Raw genomic sequence first — 19,627 nt, 5'->3', positions numbered from 1 at the left:
CTAGTTGTGCTTGCGAGGGTTGAGCTTTGGCTCTTTGGTCTCGCCTCTCAACTATAGACCCCCCCTAGTCCTCTACCCTCGGAATACCATTGTCCCTCCCCTTATCTTCGTTCCTCTCATCCTCATTTTATTTTCCTGTTCATCCCTCTCTCTCTCACCCCCACCCCCGTTCTGTTTAAAAATGTATTAAATTTATTATAGATACAGTAGTTTAGAAGCATTAAAACAACTGTATGGGTCTCTTGAAATTTATTATTATGAAAAACTCTACGGGTAACCAAATATTTCATAATTGACTCGATAAAAATTGCATTGGGGGGGGGGGGGGGCTCTATATTAAATTCTAATATTTCTTAAGGTATTTAACTTAAGCCGACCCGACAAGCCTATGTAGGTCCAGTACCGCTGACTATTTACCCTGCAAAATTGGGTTCGCTCGCCTCACCCAGTATATATATATATATATAGACGCTGAACAAACACAAAGAAATACATAAATGCTCTTAAATACTCACCGAAACGGTATAAAAAAAAACATCAGCGAAACAATAAAATAAATTCAGAAAAAATAAAAAAAACGAATGGTGAAACAAGTAAAAAATAAAAATACAAAAATCAAAAGGGGGGAAAAAATAAAACAGTGAAATGAAGGAAGAAACAAGTCGATGATGGCATATCTGGCCAACAATATAATCGACAGTAAACAGAAACCATCAAAACATTCTATTTCAAGAATCCGCCATTAGAGAGGAGTGAAGAGCCCACTGAAGTGTACCAGAGCTCTGAAGCTCTCCTCCTCCTCCCATCCCAACCTCTGTGAGCGACCCCACACTCACTCTGTGTGTGTGTGTGTGTATGTGTGTGTGTGTGTGTGTGTGTGTGTACTCACCTAGTTGTGTTTGCGGGGGTTGAGCTCTGGCTCTTTGGTCCCGCCTCTCAACCGTCAATCAACAGGTGTACAGATTCCTGAGCCTATCGGGCTCTGTCATATCTACACTTGAAACTGTGTATGGAGTCAGCCTCCACCACATCACATCACTTGTGTGTGTGTGTGTGTGTGTGTGTGTGTGTGTGTGTGTGTGTGTGTGTGTGTGTGTGTGTGTGTGTGTGTGTTTTGAGCATGTGTGTACTCGTGTATTTGTGCCATAATGACCCAACACCACAGTCAATATCCAAATTCAATACCCTTTGGGATATTACTTTCTCTAGAATGCACAAGACTCTGTGTACGCCTGCTCGTTGATGCTGTTTGGGGGAGAGAGAGAGAGAGAGAGAGAGAGAGAGAGAGAGAGAGAGAGAAAGAGAGAGAGAGAGAGAGAGAGAGAGAGAGAGAGAGAGGAGAGAGAGAGAGAGAGAGAGAGAGAGAGAGAGAGAGAGAGAGAGAGAGAGAGAGAGAGAGAATATGATGTCAATGATAACAACATCAGAAATAATGTCAGTTACCATTATCAATAATAATAACAAAAAGTAACATATCATTAACTTTCGCTGGTCGTACTTACGCTGGTCGTACTTACGCTGGTCGTAATTTCGCTTACGACCGGCGAAAGTACGTCGCTGTATTTTCAACCTAAAAATTCCGAAAAAAATATTTTTCGAAGGTGCTGTTATCTTATCTGAGTACACCTCTTATATTGGCTCTGTCTCACTCATTCTCAGTTTCTGTCTCACTTACTCAGTCTCTCTAACACTGCCTTACTCACCCAGTCTCTCTAACACTGCCTTACTCACCCAGTCTCTCTAACACTGCCTTACTCACCCAGTCTCCTTAACACTACCTTACTCACTCCGTGCCTCTAACACTGCCTTACTCACTCCGTGCCTCCGCCTCACTCTCTCATCTTCCCCCACAGGTGTCGTGGATTCGTAACCGGGATTTACACGTGCTAACGGTTGGTTCATTTACCTTCACGAACGACGAGCGGTTCTCTGCCCACCGCGACCCGAGCTCCGGGGACTGGATCCTGGTTCTCAGGCGACCTCAGCCCTCAGACTCCGGCTTCTATCAGTGCTCCATCTCCACCAAGCCTGTCACGGCCATCGCTGTTAAACTCAATGTTGTAGGTAAGTTTTAAGATAGACTGAGATGAGTGAGAAGCGAAGAGAGAGAGAGAGAGAGAGAGAGAGAGAGAGAGAGAGAGAGAGAGAGAGAGAGAGAGAGAGAGAGAGAGAGAGAGAGAGAGAGAGTGCAGAAACAAATTTGCGCTTTCTTCCTCCCCCTAATACAACAGTTCACCTAGCAGTAAATAGGTACCTGGGAGTTAGACAGCTGCTACGGACAGCATCCTGGGGATGTGTGTATATGAGAGAACAATATATGATAGGCAAAATTAGGTTGAGAGTCAGTTTTTAGGCAACTGACGGTTAGAAAGGCGGGGTCCAAGAGCTAACAACTCAATACACACACACACACACACACACACACACACACACACGATAGAGGCAGTCATACAATAATAGTCGGAGCTTTCCAGTGATCGGCGGCAGAATAAATATCGATTATACTTAGAAAATTTTGAATACATATGAGGCTTTCCAGAACTGTAGAGAACCTGCGTGTGGTCGAGGTACCTCACAGTAGTTCAGATATCTCACAGTAGTTCAGATATCTCACAATAGTTCAGATACTTCATAGTAGTTCAGATACATCACAGTAGTTCAGATACATCACAGTAGTTCAGATACATCACAGTATTTCTGATACCTCACAGTAGTTCAGATACCTCACAGTAGTTCAGATATCTCACAATAGTTCAGATACTTCATAGTAGTTCAGATACATCACAGTAGTTCAGATACATCACAGTAGTTCAGATACATCACAGTATTTCTGATACCTCACAGTAGTTCAGATACACTCACAGTAGTTCAGATACCTCACAGTAGTTAAGATACATCACAGTAGTTCAGATACCTCACAGTAGTTAAGATACATCACAGTAGTTCAGATACACTCACAGTAGTTCAGATACCTCACAGTAGTTCAGATACACTCCCAGGGTGTCCCGGTACACCTTGGTGTCTGAGCTAAGATCACGTACAAGAACCAAATGTCTTCTCCCAAATGACCACCAGAGAACTTCCAGCTAGTTAATAACTTACCAATATCTGTCTTACAATTACGTGGGTCTGTAACTGCAGACTCTGCCGGCTGGCTGCTCAACATAAAAAAATATTTGGTAGCAATAATTTGGATATTGTCGCTTGAACACCGGAGAACATTGAACATACAACTGAAATTAATGTTGCATTTATGTGATACGTGTAGTGGGAAGGAGATAGTTCATAGTATCCCAGTGCCTATTGACTCATTAAGACAGTCTAGGTTGCTCTAAGCAAGTTTATGCTTATTACTTATCTTGTGACGGATAATTTATAATGTTTTGTAACAAACAAAAATACGACCACAAACATGGTCCAAGGAATATCACCCAACGTGAGCATACAATGACAATGTTATCAAAGAAGAATCATATTCTCCATGAAGAAACGTAAATATTATTTATCATGTTATTTAAAAATAAAGTTATCACAAAACGTTCCTGTTTAGTCCGGATTAGATGACAGGAAGGGACAATTATACTGCAAATTATATAAAATATTTTACTAGCTGCATGCCTACAAAAATGGTAAAATAATGAATTATAATGATTCCAATAATTATTAAATACATACAGCAAGATGAGATGGTAATATTCATGTATGTTAAATACTAAGTTTGACCTTTAGTTTAAAAAGTTAACCTGGTATTGGAGCATTACATTAAATTATATGTACACCACTCTAAGTGATTGAGAGTAATATTAACATTTATGTAGTTTTTCAATAAGTTATTGTCACTCAGATAATGTCAAATATCTGAATACTTGAACATAAAATAAGCATTGATATAATAAATTCTTCTCTCTCTTGAATATTCATAAAACATGCTAATTTCTTCTCCAGTCTAGCTATAAACATTACGGGTTATTTAACAACGTATAATTGACAAATAAATAATACAAAGGCACTGTTCCAAGAGTACAGTATATTATTTAATATTACAGTTCAAACGTGTATAGCTTAACCTCGCCCAAAAACTCCAACATAGCGAATACCAAAGTAACCTTACAAATATTGTAGAGGATAAATAAATACTCCACGAGACACTATGACTAGTTTAAATACGGGTCACAATTAACAACTTATATAACTACATATTCTATGTTAATTATAAAAAAAATTCATCCCAGCTCCTGGCTGTTGATTTGTTATGTCGAGAGCATTTCTCCACTGTGAGTAGTGGACGTCTGTTTCCAGCAGTGCATCATCTCTTGTCACAAAACGATCGCTGCCACGATGCAGTGCCACACTACAGGTTATTGACACAAGCGGTGTGTCGTGACAGAGTCAATGGCAATGTAATATCAGGGGGCTGGTTGTCCGGCACATTGAACAGCAGTAACGCAAGAGAAATATCTTACGAAATATGTTGCTGAAATATAAGCATTACCAAACCTTTGTAGAACCCACCTTTCAAGACTCTTTATCTGCCATAGACCCACCTTGCAAGACTCTCTACCTACCATGGACCCACCTTCTAAGACTCCTTACCTACCAAGACCTACATCCAAGACACTCTACCTACCAACGACCTCACAGAACATCCATCTTAAATTAAACTTTCCCACAATGTCTTCAGAGGTGATAAATCAGAATTAGCGTGTGTACCATAGACGAGAGCAGCGAGGTGAAGTACTTAGTCAAGCCGAACGTAGGGATGTAGGGTGGATGAATGACGAGAAGTCATTATTTAATTTTTGTCTGGAGTTAATCACAGTGTTGGTAGCAATTCCAGCACTCCCTGGGGGTAATTTGCTGATGAATTCGTGGCTGGCAGCTTGTCGAGTGGGAGCGCTGGCCTCTGGGAACAGGTTCTGAGCCGATGTATCTGAGTATGTGGTATACATATATATATATATAACATAAAATATATGTTATACATATAACACAAATAGACATTCATGCACACATTCATGCACACATTCATGAACACAATACACGCATGCAGACTTACACATAAATAGACACACATAGCACGTACGTACACAGGCATATACATAGGCAAACAGACTACACATATTGAAAGACAGAAGTAAACAGATATACAGACAGATACACATGATGCACTCATAGATACAAACTGACACACACACACACACACACACACACACACACACACACACACACACACACACACACACACACACACACACACACACACACACACACACAGGGGCCAGGGGCCTCGTAGCCTGGTGGATAGCGCGCAGGACTCGTAATTCTGTGGCGCGGGTTCGATTCCCGCACGAGGCAGAAACAAATGGGCAAAGTTTCTTTCACCCTAAGTGCCCCTGTTACCTAGCAGTAAATAGGTACCTGGGAGTTAGTCAGCTGTCACGGGCTGCTTCCTGGGGTGTGTGTGTGTGGTGTGGGGAAAAAAAAAAGTAGTTAGTAAACAGTTGATTGACAGTTGAGAGGCGGGCCGAAAGAGCAAAGCTCAACCCCCGCAAAAACACAACTAGTAAACACAACTAGTAAACACACACACACACACACACAGAAACATAAGCAGACAACCAAAACATATACACACACAGACACAGCATACACCGTCACTCGCAGACAGACACACAGCGTACACCTACAGTCACAAGCACACAACATACACCAGCACTCACACACGTACACAAATTGACACAATACACACACACACACAAGAGCTAACAGCTCGATTCTTCAGGCTTAAATAAGTGAATATAGGCAGACACATGACACTCGCCCACAAACGCAACACAACACAGTCACACAGACACACACAAGAAGGAAACAAACAAGTGCTCCCAAGCGTTACCTGCATGTGTACTTGTTTGTAAGTGACAGGTCATTGATTTTGGCACTTGGCGTATTGACAAAAAAAAAACACAACCAAATCCAACAAACACAAACTCGTGTTCAATAGAAGGATATATGTCTAAAAAAAATATTCTCAAGGCTCTACTCAATTTTTACAACCGTGTTCCCTAAAAAAAAAAGATTGCAGGGTGGTTCGACAAATGTGCAATATAGCGACAGAAATTACGAAGAATATAATCCACAATATCGTGGCTGGAACAAATTAAATCTCACATTTGGGTCAGATAATTCATTTATGTCAAATAATCAGACATAATGACGCCATAACGTCAGAAGTACAAATGTCGGCGTATAACGCAATCGTAGAGTGAACGTTCGAGACCACACCTCTCTCTTCAGGCCCCAACTGTGTCGACGGGTCTGGTGACTTAGTATTTAATAAACATTTATCCGTTAGGTTCAGGGTTCGACCCCCCTCAATACGCCATGTGTACACACACACACACTTCTCTTTCACTCTCTCTCAAAACAATTTACATTGCATGGCCCTTGATCTTACTGACTCACAAGTTACTGCAATAGTCTGCTCTCTGAGCTTGTCCTCTGGTGCTGGCGATGTATTCCGACCAAAGTCTTGCGCCCGACTGGGAAACCTGTGTAGTTCTCAGTTAAAATGTCTTCTAACGAATGTAAAGCTGCGGAAGAGAATGAGTGGGTGGGTCCTGGTGTTCTCTTAGTTTATGTTCGGTCAGACCTTGTTACTTTAAGTTACGTTAGTTTATAATAGATTAGGCCATATTAGGTTAAGTTTGATTATTTTATGTTAGGTAAAGTCATATTAGTTTAAGCTAAGCTAGGCTAATTTAGATTAGGTTACGTTAGTTCAGGCAAGATTCATATATCACAATATTAATTTTGTATTGAGTATTATGTGTGCTACATATCCATGTAGCACACATAATACTCACCAGACTACATGAAAACCTGAACTTCTTAGTATACTCAGCAGACACAACGCGTACCCTGGTGTTCTCAGCGGCGTATTATGTGTAGCGAATATTCTCCTAAAATATAACTCTATGAGAAGCACACACGTGCTGACCTGTTTGTGTTTGTGTACCGTAGTACCGTCGGTGGAGCTGGTAGGGGGAGGAGACGTGTACCTGGACCGAGGGAGCACCTTGAACCTCACCTGCATGGTACACTTCAGTCCCACGCCTCCCGAGTTCATCCTGTGGTACCACAGAGATAAGGTGAGTACCTTACCCTGGCTAGGTGCCTAATTTGTCTAGGTGAACTTTGTAACTTCCTGATATTTTGAAAATATATATAAAGAATACAGACAGGCAATTATATATATGTTTATATATATATATATATATATATATATATATATATATATATATATATATATATATATATATATATATATATATATATATATAAAACAAACAGGATAACATATACTGTGAGAAAACAGGCCAGCACATTTAAATAATATAACATGATATCCTATAAAAGCGAGTAGATATATATCACATAAGAAGAGTAGGTACGATATCATATACAGACAGCCTAACTTGATATCGTTTGCAGAGTAGAGACAGGCTATCATACAAAGGTGAACTTATCTTCTCATCCAACTAGCTTGTTTCCGTCTCCTTATCCTTTTCTACTTCTGTTCCTTTCTCTTCTTCTGCTTCCGTCCCATTCTCCTCTTTCTTTTTGCTTACTTCCCCTTCTCTTCTTTCTTCTGCTACCGTCCTCTTTTATTTCTTCCCTTTCCGCACCTCTTCTCTCTACCCATTATTCTTTAGCTCCCTTCTCCTTATGTGAACATCTCCTTTCATTTAACATTTTTTCCCCTACGTTTGCCATAAGTTACAAATATATCCTCATCATCCAACTCTTCCCTTCAAAATACCTTTCTTCTTGTCATCATTCATCCCTTCTCCTCGCTGTCCTTGTCTTCTTCCTCATCATTCCTCTCGCTTCCCTCTTCATTCTTCTCTTCAGATCCATCATTTCTCTATTCCTCTCTTCCTCTTATCATCCTTCTCTTCCGCCTGTTATGCCACTCTTCCTTCTCATTAATTCCCCATATTTTCCCCTTACCTTTTCTTTTCCACCCCCATTTGACCAATTTTTTGTTTATCCTGTAATTGAGAAGTACAGCAGCATATGCAGTTTCATAACTCACAATTTGTTACCCAGTGTAATTGTCTATGTATTTAAAGAGTACAGGAGCATATCCAGTTTCATAATTCACAATTTGTTACCCAGTGCAATTGTCTATGCATTTAAATAGAACGGTGTTTGAGGTAGCCAAAATGCTTACAAAGGTAAGGGAATTGGGGTGCATCTTTCACTGATTACAGCTGGTGAACTACGGTCAGCCTGGTCGAGCGATTACGGTGGAGACGGAGCACAGGGGAGACACCACCAGGTCCTCACTACTCGTCCTCAACGCCTCCAGCTGGGACTCCGGCCAGTACGCCTGCAAGCCCTCCAACGCTGACAGGGTCTCCATCAAGGTCCATGTCCTTAGGAGTAAGTTGATTGGGGGGTGACAGAGACAGACAAAAAGGCAGACAGATAAACAGAGAGAATGAGGAGTAATATGTATACAAAGGAAGGGGGGAAAAGAAGAGGGAAATAGACAATGTTAGGAGAGAGTGAGAGTGGGAGAGAGCGTAAGAATAGAAGGGATGGAATAAGGGAAGGAGCTGTTCCTAGTAAGTACCCACTGAGGGGAGAGCCATTAGGAAACATTCTAAAGAAAGGTCTTAAGAGGGAGGGAGGGAGGAAAGGAGGGTTTTAGAGAGGGAGGGAGGGATGGAGGGGGAGTAGGAGGAAGAAGGGGGGGAGGGTAGGGGGAGAGAGAGAGGGAGAGGGAGAGGGAGAGGGAGAGGGAGAGAGAGAGAGAGAGAGAGAGAGAGAGAGAGAGAGAGAGAGAGAGAGAGAGAGAGAGAGAGAGAGAGAGAGAGAGAGAGAGAGAGAGTTGAGAACGGAAAGACAGAGAGAGAGGCTGTGAAGGTTGGAAGGGAAAGAGGCGGGTTAAAGGAGTGAGGAAAGGAGACGAGGACAACAAGAATCGCTGATATGCCCATTAGAAACAAGTGTAGGGAGAATGAGAAAGGGATAACATAACTGAAGAAAATAGTGAAGAGAATTAAGCTCGGTCTAACCCAGGAGTTTCCATTTTTTCACTCATTTACTGCTTCTATCTCTATCATCTTCTACTTTACCATCCTCTCATCCTCTTCTTCCCCTTTTCTCATCTTCTTCCTCTTGGAGTTTTAATTTCTATTCTTTATTATCCTCACACCGCCTATTCCCCCTTTCACTTTGTACTAATACTCCTAAGCACACCCATCCACACACCACCTTCCACATGTGCACCAAACACCCACATCAACCATCCATCCCATGTTACCTATCTATGCACAATTCAACCCCCCTTCCATGAACACCTCCATCCACCATACTATCCTCATTCCTACCCTACCAAAACATATCACGTATCAAAACCATCCACCCCATTAAAATCAACCACGCACCTAAACCATCCACCCACACAGTATAAACAATGCATGCAGCTTATTCTTTCACCCCCTCACACCCACCCAAGCCTCCCCCACACAGTATTCACTCATGCATTCAGCGCACCTTTCCCATTCACTCTGTTCTAACTCATGCTTGACTAACCTGGAGTTAATTATACGGTAAAAAAATGTATAACAAGCCCCAAGAAAACACATGAGTGCCATGAGCACTTAGTGTGCACCTGTTACCATCAGAGGTCCACGACTCACCATGAATAGTGTCTTCTGTGACTTGGTACTCATGTAATTGGAGTTTCCTCATTGTGAGGCATCCTACCAGCAAGTGCTTCACACTCATTGGGATTGTATAATTTCACGGGACATGGGTTGGCTGTTGCTATTCATTACTTGTGCGTGGCTTATGTACAAATGAATGAGTGTTGTCTTCCACCAATGTGGCTTACTGGGATATAACCAGCAACGAACCGGCTTTATGTTCACCATGGGTTTGTTAGGGGTCAGTGGAGGCATCAGAACAACGCGACCAAGATCTGAAGGCAGGGAACCTAATCCCCCAGATGGAAGTCATCAGATGGGTGTTACTGCAACGAGGAGACCAAGTTGGCTGAGCAAGTCTTGGCGTATGTTGGGCCGTTGTCAGACGTCTAACTGCTACACCAATCTAACCACGCTGAAACTTGTAGTCGCTCTAAAATCTTTGGCACTTAAGAAGTTCCTTGGTACGTTCCTTGCACTCTATATTGTCCTCTCATTATTCCTTCTTGTGCCCCTCCTTCGCCTTCTTCCTCCCTACTGTCTTTCCTTCATCTTTTACTCTTCCTTTATCACCCTTTCCTCCCCTCCCTTCAGGTCATTACCACTATGCTTCACACCGTCCACTTTCCACTTACGTCGCCTTAGTGTTGTTGCTTCATTCTTCTTAGACAAGATTCTCTCTCTCTCTCTCTCTCTCTCTCTCTCTCTCTCTCTCTCTCTCTCTCTCTCTCTCTCTCTCTCTCTCTCTCTCTCTCTCTCCCCTCTCTCTCTCTCTCTCTGCACTGAGCCCCAAATTATACCTGACATTTAGGTAAACGTTTCAGGCGCCGAGAGAGAGGTGCGCTTATACCGACATCAAAGCCAGACGCTGCATGCAATTGCTCAGGCGTGGGTTAACCTCCTCGCGAGAGCTTCTTGGCTATGACACCTCTATTCGGGAGCTCAGCTGCCTTGTTTGATTAATTAATAAAGGAGGCCATTTTTTAAAAGGCTGCTGTAAGTTCTGGAGAAGAGCGGAGAGTTTCCAGGAGGAATTCTTGGCAGTGGTATGATGTGGTGTTGATTAATGCATATTTGGGCATCCGGACTTAGAAAACAGTCCGTTGATAAAGAAAATGGGAGGTTAGTTCTCCCAATTCTCTCTCTAATCATTCCACCGTCAGCAATATATATCTCCACCCACCCTCCTCCCTTCCTCCTCCTCCACCCTCCTCTTACTTCTCTCCCCTTTCATTGATGACAACAAAGTAAATATCTGAGAGGATCCATCTTCCGCCATGTCTTCATCACAGCGGACTTGACCAACGATGGGTTAAATTATCTTCCATGAGGAAATATTGACAGTTCAACCAGTAGAATTAAATTTAAAGAGGAACCCCCCTTTCATCTGGAGCTGTTCTCATACGTGTCTCAGGATGTCTGTGTCAACGATAATTGGATTGATTGGATTGTGAACGATTGTGACTTTTAAATGGTAGTATGTTTAATGTCTGTGTTGCAGTTACTGATAAACATTGACGTTTCTCTCTGGCTGTTTTGTGTGTGTGTGTGTGTGTGTGTGTGTGTGTGTGTGTGTGTGTGTGTGTGTGTGTGTGTGTGTGTGTGTGTGTGTGTGTGTGTGTGTGTGTGTGTGTGTGTGTGTGTGTGTGTGTGTGTGTGTGTGTGTGTGTGTGTGTGTGTGTGTGTGTGTGTGTGTTTGTGTGAGTGCGTGTATGTGTGTAAATGCATGGGCTTGTGTTCCTCCCTCGTTATTGTGACTCAGCTGGTAGTATTTTGCGTGCTATCCTCGGAGTGGCCATAAGTAACGACCTCAAGTGTACAAACCAAGGTCTAACATCAACTGGCATAGCTAACAAAATACTAGCCTTCACTAGCAACGCAACTAGCAGATTGCACTGTCATACACAATACTAACCACAAAGCACTACTCAGACCCCGCACACCTTGGGGTATACTGCACAGTTATGCTTTCCAAATTACGTGAAGGAGAAACAGGGACGGGAGAGCGCGCTGTAGGCCGACTAAACTCAGACAATCATTAGGAAATAAACCAAACGAAGAGAGGTTTGCAGAACTAAATGTTCTCTAAAGTAGCGCATGGTTCTTGAACTTCAAAACTCTGTATAGTGATACAAAGGTTCACTTTTTAATGCAATTTGCCGCTAATAAAAAAGGTGATTTAATAACTTAATTTGTCTTATCACACTGTAGAATAATATCTAGTTACCTTCAACTGAATAAACTCATAATTAAGAAATCAATTCGTCCTTTTTCTCTCGAATATTCCATGTTTTGTTAATACAAAAAAAAACAATAAATATTGATTGCGTGTCAAATATATTTTTTGGGGTGATATTTTTTGACAGAGTTGATGCTAGTGAGTTCACCTGGTGACATGCCATCATTTATCAGTATGAGGATTCTCAAATTATTTTTCATATCTAACATGTCAGGGCTCTCAGAAAATAATGCAGGAAAAAAAGTACATCCAATTAGTTGTTGGGGAATAGGTACTTTTGGTGTTTGGTTTGGTGAATGTTGGGTTTACTGCCTATCATCCTCTGGAGGGTTGTTAAGGCCAATACTATAGCTTACTGACCAACCAGCAAGTGTACTCCAGTCCTGACCTCTTACTGTATATATATATACACTAAGTGTATATATATATTTGCACTTTCCGTTCTGGTGGCTGTTACCGGAAATAATAGTTGAATTGATTGTTCAAATTCTTTGTAAAACAATGCCATTCGCCTAATTCTATTACATTTGTATATATGTTATTTCACTAGGGCTTAGATGTTACTTCATTCTATACTCCCGGCGGCTGTGCAGGTGTGGAGAGATGTGAGAGAGCCTTGTGCTTTTCTATTCATACTAAAATGAGTAGAGTTTATAGTGTCCTCAACAGATAACATTTTAGTTGTCTGAGTGGTCCTTAATTTCTCCACTCCCTCCCCTTATGCACTCTCCAACCTGCTTTCTCATTCACTTTCATTGGAAACAAAATTCAATATGAATCTTACGGCGTTATTAATTAGTCGTGTTTGTGTCGCCCCTCAGGTGAGACGCCGGCCGCCATGCAGACGACGACAAGCGGCGCTCCAAGAGGCTTCAAAACCCACCTTTTAATATTTTGTTTATTATTCCCTTTCCTTGCCTCTCTCTCCTCTTCCTCTTCCTCTTTCCGCTCTCACAGATAAGGCCGTAACACCGGGGGGCTAGAGAGAGAGAGAGAGAGAGAGAGAGAGGGAGAGAGAGAGAGAGGGAGAGAGAGAGAGAGGGAGAGGGAGAGCGAAAGCTTTTGTTTTGGGGATATCGAGGATCCCCCATTCGATCCCTCTAGGGAAAAGTAACCAAAAATATATTGGATGGGCTTACTCCCGTTTTCTGTGGCAGTGCTACGAGCCAGCCTCTCCTTCCTCCCTGTTGCTGGGGCGGAGCAGCGCTCCTCCTGACTATGTTACTGAAATAATATACCACACCGACGGCAGGTTATCCCACGTAAGCCTAATTGGGCTCAGCGAAACGCAAACCCGTGAGAACAACTATGTTGCTGTGTTTTGCTCTACGGATGTAATAATGCTGCTTGAAGCATTACCTTGACACGCTGCTACATGTGGCTGTATATCTGCCACAATGAACGACGGCTTCCGATATACAACTAAACAAAACGTTGAACAAATCCACAAGGGCCGTGACGAGGATTCGAACCTGCGTCCGGGAACATCCCAGACACTGTCTTAATCGACTGAGCTACGACAGGGGCAAAAAGAGTTGAAACCGAAGTTCTACTGAACTTACTGGATCCTGCAGCCTCTCCGAGGCACAAACCAGGATTTTACACAACTCCCCCCTGCACTCGAGCTATGTCAATAGGCCGTTCTCCCTCTTCGCCCTTACATCATTACACACAGAAATCACACTCACGGGAGTGTGATTTCTGTGTGCGAAACAAAACGTTATTTTTGTTTACGTTTTAATAACGTAACGTTGTTATAATGTTGTGGTTAGGTTGTGTTTGCTGGTGAAGCATATACATCGAGGGAAGCCATCTATGTATGACAATATATTACTGCAGTAACATAGGCAATGTGAGCAAATTGTAGAAAAATGATATTATGCTTTGACTTGGGTGTTGTATGGCTATTAAAATGCCAAAAAAACAAAAAAACAAAAAGAAAACTGCGTGTACCATAAGTTTTGTACAGGTAGTAGCTATTGTATATTGCATTTATTATATTGATGTGTTGTTGTTGATGCTGTTGGAAATTATTTACATAGAGTAGGCAACACTATATTATTTTAGGTTTAATAGTGTGGGGAAGGAGAAACTGGTAGGTTTATGATACAACAGACTGACTTTCTGATTGGCTATATTATTGTCCCGTGAGTCATATTAATTCCTGTTTCATATCGATGCGAATGTGACATAATATGACTCTTTGTATCCACGCTAAAATATAGCCCACTGGAAGTATGTGAAGCACCTTGTCTTCATATCCTGGGCATAATAAACTTGGCTATATTGCAATAATATAATCCAAGTATATGTAATGTTCAACAATTTAACTAAAGATTGTTTTGTGTGTCAGTAAAATATGACGGGTCTCATCTGTATATTTTGAACTTAAACGAGTGTTTATAACGAGCAGTATATTGACATTTTCAATCTCTCACTTATATAGCTGTGATATTTTGCCCTCTTTTCCCATCCCTCCTTTCCCACCTCTTTCTTCTTCCCTATCACTAATTTTGTATAAAATATTATATATATATATATATATATATATATATATATATATATATATATATATATATATATATATATATATATATATATATATATATATATATATATATATATATATATATATATATATATATATAAAGACATTTATTATGACGATACTGAGCGAGGAAATGAAATGAAATTGGAAGCAGACCAAATTGAAGACACAAACAATACTTTGTAAATTAATGTGCTCAGAATATTGGGGACATACACGTGCTCATTTATTTAGAAAGAAAAAATGCAAGAAATAACTAAATAAAAACTTGTAAACATGTATGTGTTCAAACAACACAAATTTTAATTACATTTAACTTAACAAAACAATTTATCCAACAAGACAGATGTTTTCATCCAGCAGCCTCGAGGCAGGTGTTTTAATTCAGGAGTTTCGAGGTAGATGATTGATATGAAATTACATGTAAATATCAGAACATAAGACATATTAATAAATCCTAGGACAATCAGTCAATAAATTACATAAATAATAACAATATATAAAGAGCAGCAAGATCATCCTTACAAACCCCAAAAACAAACTTAATGCAAAAGTTAATTTAGGGAAAAATAATGTTATCCTTATCGAAAAATCAGAAAAATAAAAACCCTATGATAACTCTGAACAAATGGACAGGACCACCTTAAGATATAATATCCAAACCATTCATCAGAAAATGAAAAAAACGACGACGTATCGGTCCGTCGTGGAGCAGTGTCCAGTCGTCCCCTCATTGTTCAATGTGTGGTGTGTTCATCATATCTTCAGCCACGTTATTGTGACTCATCGTTGCAAGACCACCTTAATATATATATAGTCAAAATTAGAACACCACAAGTTATTTACAAAAATGGACACCAGTTTCAGTAATATTATATGAGTGAGGTGTTCCCAAATGTCTTCCGATGCGGGTCAGCCTGTACTGTGCACACACATTATAATATTATATATATATAAATATATATAATATATATATATATATATATATATATATATATATATATATATATATACATATATATAAATTCTCAAATAAATATTTAAGCATCTTTCAAGTGTATATTTTTCCTTTTTAACATCAAAACATCTAATTAGCAAATTAAAACAATGAAAATCTCTTAATGAACCATGACTACTTGACGGGGAAAATGTGAATGTGTGATAAGCAATATAACTATGAGCTTTGAGATGTTTCATATATGATACCTGTCATTTAGACTACTGACTGGAGGTCTGAGGCTTAAAAATCCAAATCAGGTGCAACGTATCACAAAACATGCTCACTGGGGGGGACTTATTTGCTTCTAGTGTTTGGGATATGTGGTCGAGCAACATTACAGACAAGCAGATCCTTCCTGACAATCAAGCAGGTTCCCCTAACGCTAGTAGTATGTTTCCCATCTCTTTTTTACTCATTTCCAGCTGGAGGCAGCTTCATGGGGAGCTTAGTAAAGCGAGACAACATATACGCTAATAAGCTAATAACGAAGATTTGATAACAACGGATACACGAATGGATATGTGAAAGAGGTTATGTGAAAGACATGGCCGAAGACATAAAAAGCTAAAGCTACAGCTACAACTGTAGCTACAATTGCTACAATCATACAACCCGCAATTTACTACAATAGTGTGAAGACTGTAAAACTTCCATTTCTATTAAGAGTATCAGTCATTTCATTTATTTTACAGTAGTTATTCATAATTTGTTTTATTTTATATTTTTTACAAAGGTGGTTATAGGACTAGATGGCTTCTGACCTGTTATCAGTTATTAACCACTTCCCCACTGGAACTCGGATGGTAATCTTGGGCATAGCGTTTTATCAAATCACCTCATTCTTTGGGGCACACGCGAGGAACACAAATGCGAACAAGCCTGTCCTAGAGACCATTCAGGCTTGTTCGCATTTGTGTTCCTCACGTGTGCCGCAAAGAATGAGGTGATTTGATAAAATGCTATGCCCAAGATTACCATCCGAACTAGGAAACTATCGGGGGAAAGCGCCAAGCCTTTACGACTATATAGCACTGGGAAGGGGTCAGGATAAGGATTTGGGATGGGACGGGGGGAAGGAATGGTATCCAACCACTTAGACGGTCGGGGATTGAACACCGATCTGCATGACGCGAGACCGTCGCTCAACCGTCCAACCCAAGTGGTTGGAGGATTACCATCCGAGTGCCAGCGGGGAAGTGGTTCAAATAGCTTCGGCTATCACTTCCTTTTGTCTGGTCGTGATGGTCAAGCGGATTAAGGCGTCCTGTAGATACCAGTTGCGTTGCTCCTGGCAGTATGGGTTCGATTCACTTCTGGGGTGTGAGTTTTCAGTCATATATATATATATATATATATATATATATATATATATATATATATATATATATATATATATATATATATATATTTCTTGATGTTATACTAATTTATATAGTAAGACAAAAATTGTCAGTTTTATTAAACTTATTTAATAATAATTAGTATTATTAATATTAATACTAATCAATAATAAATTTAATAATACTCATTAGGTATAATAACTATTGAAATCATGAGAGTATTAATTATTTTAAAGTAATAAGAGTGGTAAGAATAATAACTCTTCACTTAAGGTAATTAATTTGTGTATTTTTTGAGGGGCAGGAACATTCCAAAAAAAGAAATAATTGGTGACTATAAAATGTAATTAATTTTGAAGCCGACATGAAAAGCTTTGGATCAATTAATTACTTCATGCAATGGCTAAACATGTGTGTAATGTTTTTTGTTGTTGACGAAGAAACCTGGGTTAATTAGTATAATGGACTTGTCAGTGGTCTTATATTTTATATATATATATATATATATATATATATATATATATATATATATATATATATATATATATATATATATATACATATGGGAAGCAGAAATTATTAATTGTATTCTAGTGTTAGTCGTCTCACAATTTCTAATGTTTTTTTTAAAATGGATGGAAGATGAAAATTTAACTTTATAAAGTTACTAACTAAAACATTATTGCCATAAGACATACTGTTGAAGGACGCATTTGGCGGAACTATTTTTCAACTTCTTCGGACGCAGAAGGAAAATTGATACAAATTGACAGCGCTGACAGAATAAGTATCATGTAAGATAAAGAGAGACGTGATTGATTACCTAGTCGAATCGATTGGGTAAAGTTGCCAAGCATTTTTATTGGTAGACTGGGAGGCAGTTGTTGAGATGTTACTTGTTAGTTCTAGTTTTTGTCTATAATCTAGTTTATAGATAGCAGAACTTACGTAAATGTAAGTTGGCTGTTGATAATTGGATGAGTGTTTGATATGTATAGTGCTTGGGCTGCGTATAATCGCTTATTGTCATTATATCTTCGATTATTTAGGAGTTTTTGATCAAGGTATCTGTGTTGAGGGTCTGGATGCATGGAGAAATTATAATCTTTGATATAGTCTTACTGATTGTAATTAGTCTGGCGCCTTCGAAAAGATATCGTCATGCCTATATATTTAGAGCATTGAAGGGTTGATGTAGTCCCCCAAGTGGACATGTATAGACACAGTCTCTTGGAAAAAAAATAATTTAGTGTATGCTCGGACTTCATGCGCAGCTCAGCATACATACTCGATGAATGCCCTAAATGTATAAGCAATATATGCACTCAAAACGCAGGAGAATGTGACCAGTCGTGCCAATCTATCCTTTCCCTCTTGTCTCATTCTTCATCCTTCTTATTACTTTTATTTCCTCGCTCTCCCCTTCCTTTTCACCACCTACACTTTCACTCTGCCTTCACCTCCTCCCACTGGCCTCACTTCCGGTCAAATATTTTTTTGTTTGAAGTATAAAAGTTTAAGTAGTTTCGTCAAGTACTTAAAAGCCTCACAGTTTCCAAGGCAGAAAGTTTCCTGCATGCCACATTCCCCACAACACTTTTCCTCCCTCAAGCCTTCTCTTTCATCTACCCTCCCTCCTTCCCCAACTCTCTCTTCCCCTTACCTTCTTCTTCTTCTTCCCTCGTCCTCTTTTCTAACTTTACCCACTCAGGTCCCACAACGTTCTTCTTCCTTCTTCCCTAGTTCTCTCTTCCATCTATTCTCTCATATTCCTCTACCCTTTGTTCTCTCTTCCATCTATTCTCTCATATTCCTCTATCCTTATCCTGTTGTCTCCTCCAACTACGTTCTCATCTTCAATCCTCTCTTTCCTTATATTCTCTGCTCCCTTACACTCTTCACCACCACTCCCCCTCCTCTACTCCCCAACAACTCTACAATAAAGGGCAACATTGCTCAATATGGGTTACTAAAATTGCTCTTGAACTGTATCAACAACTACCAATACAATTGCTATAGATTATTATAATTATTTTTGTGACAATTATTTTGATTCTCATAAATTTATTCCTTTATTTTCATCACTAATTATTTATTATTATTATTATTAAAATTGTTAATTAATAATATTATTATTACTGTACTAATAATGTTATTGATAAAAAACTTTTTAAATTAAATAAAAATAATGCAGTTTATACTATTAATACTACTACTACAACCACCACTACTACTTTGAATAGTAATAATAATAATACTTGTAATAAGCAATGACTATAGAGCAGTGACTTCCTGGTAGTGACTTCCTGGTAGTGACTTTCTGGTAGTGACTATAGAGCAGTATCTTCCTGGTAGTGACTACATTGCAGTCACTGCCTAGTCGTGACTTCCTGGCAGTGACTACCTAGTAGTGACTACTAGGCTGTGGTGGTATGCAGACGAGGAGTCACAATAACGTGGCTGAAATAGGTTGACCAAACCACACACTAGAAAGTGAAGCGACGACGACGTTTCGGTCTGTCCTGGATCATTCTCAGGTCGATTGGGATTCCTCACAATCGACTTGCGAATGGTCCAGGACAGACCGAAACGTCGTCGTCCCTTCACTTTCTAGTGTGTGGTTTGGTCAACGTCGTGGTGGTAGTTGTATTGGTGGTGGTTAGACGAAAGTGCTGGTTGTGGTAGTAGTGTGATGGTTTTACAATGGTGTTGATTGTGGTGATGGTTGCGATGATAGTGGTAGTGTTGGCGATGATGGTTGTGATGGTTCCATGGCAGTGGTGA

The 19,627-nt window shown here is 39.9% G+C and overlaps 1 protein-coding gene across 1 annotated transcript in view; it reads left to right on the top strand.

Moving 5' to 3' along the window:
- LOC123754427 (zwei Ig domain protein zig-8) overlaps positions 1-15,552 on the top strand; it is a 54,572-nt gene extending 39,020 nt beyond the window's left edge. Inside the window, 4 exon segments of the mRNA XM_045736830.2 lie at positions 1,854-2,064; positions 7,021-7,148; positions 8,274-8,445; positions 12,777-15,552. Coding sequence (XP_045592786.2) covers positions 1,854-2,064; positions 7,021-7,148; positions 8,274-8,445; positions 12,777-12,916 — 651 coding nt within the window. The 3' untranslated portion in view covers positions 12,917-15,552.
- Positions 15,553-19,627: the final 4,075 nt, after the last annotated feature.

This window comes from Procambarus clarkii, chromosome 21 (assembly GCF_040958095.1).
Source record: "Procambarus clarkii isolate CNS0578487 chromosome 21, FALCON_Pclarkii_2.0, whole genome shotgun sequence".
In the NCBI taxonomy this organism is placed as follows: Eukaryota; Metazoa; Arthropoda; class Malacostraca; order Decapoda; family Cambaridae; genus Procambarus; species Procambarus clarkii.
Note: the sequence above shows the minus strand (reverse complement) of the source record. Positions and strands in the feature narration are given on the sequence as shown.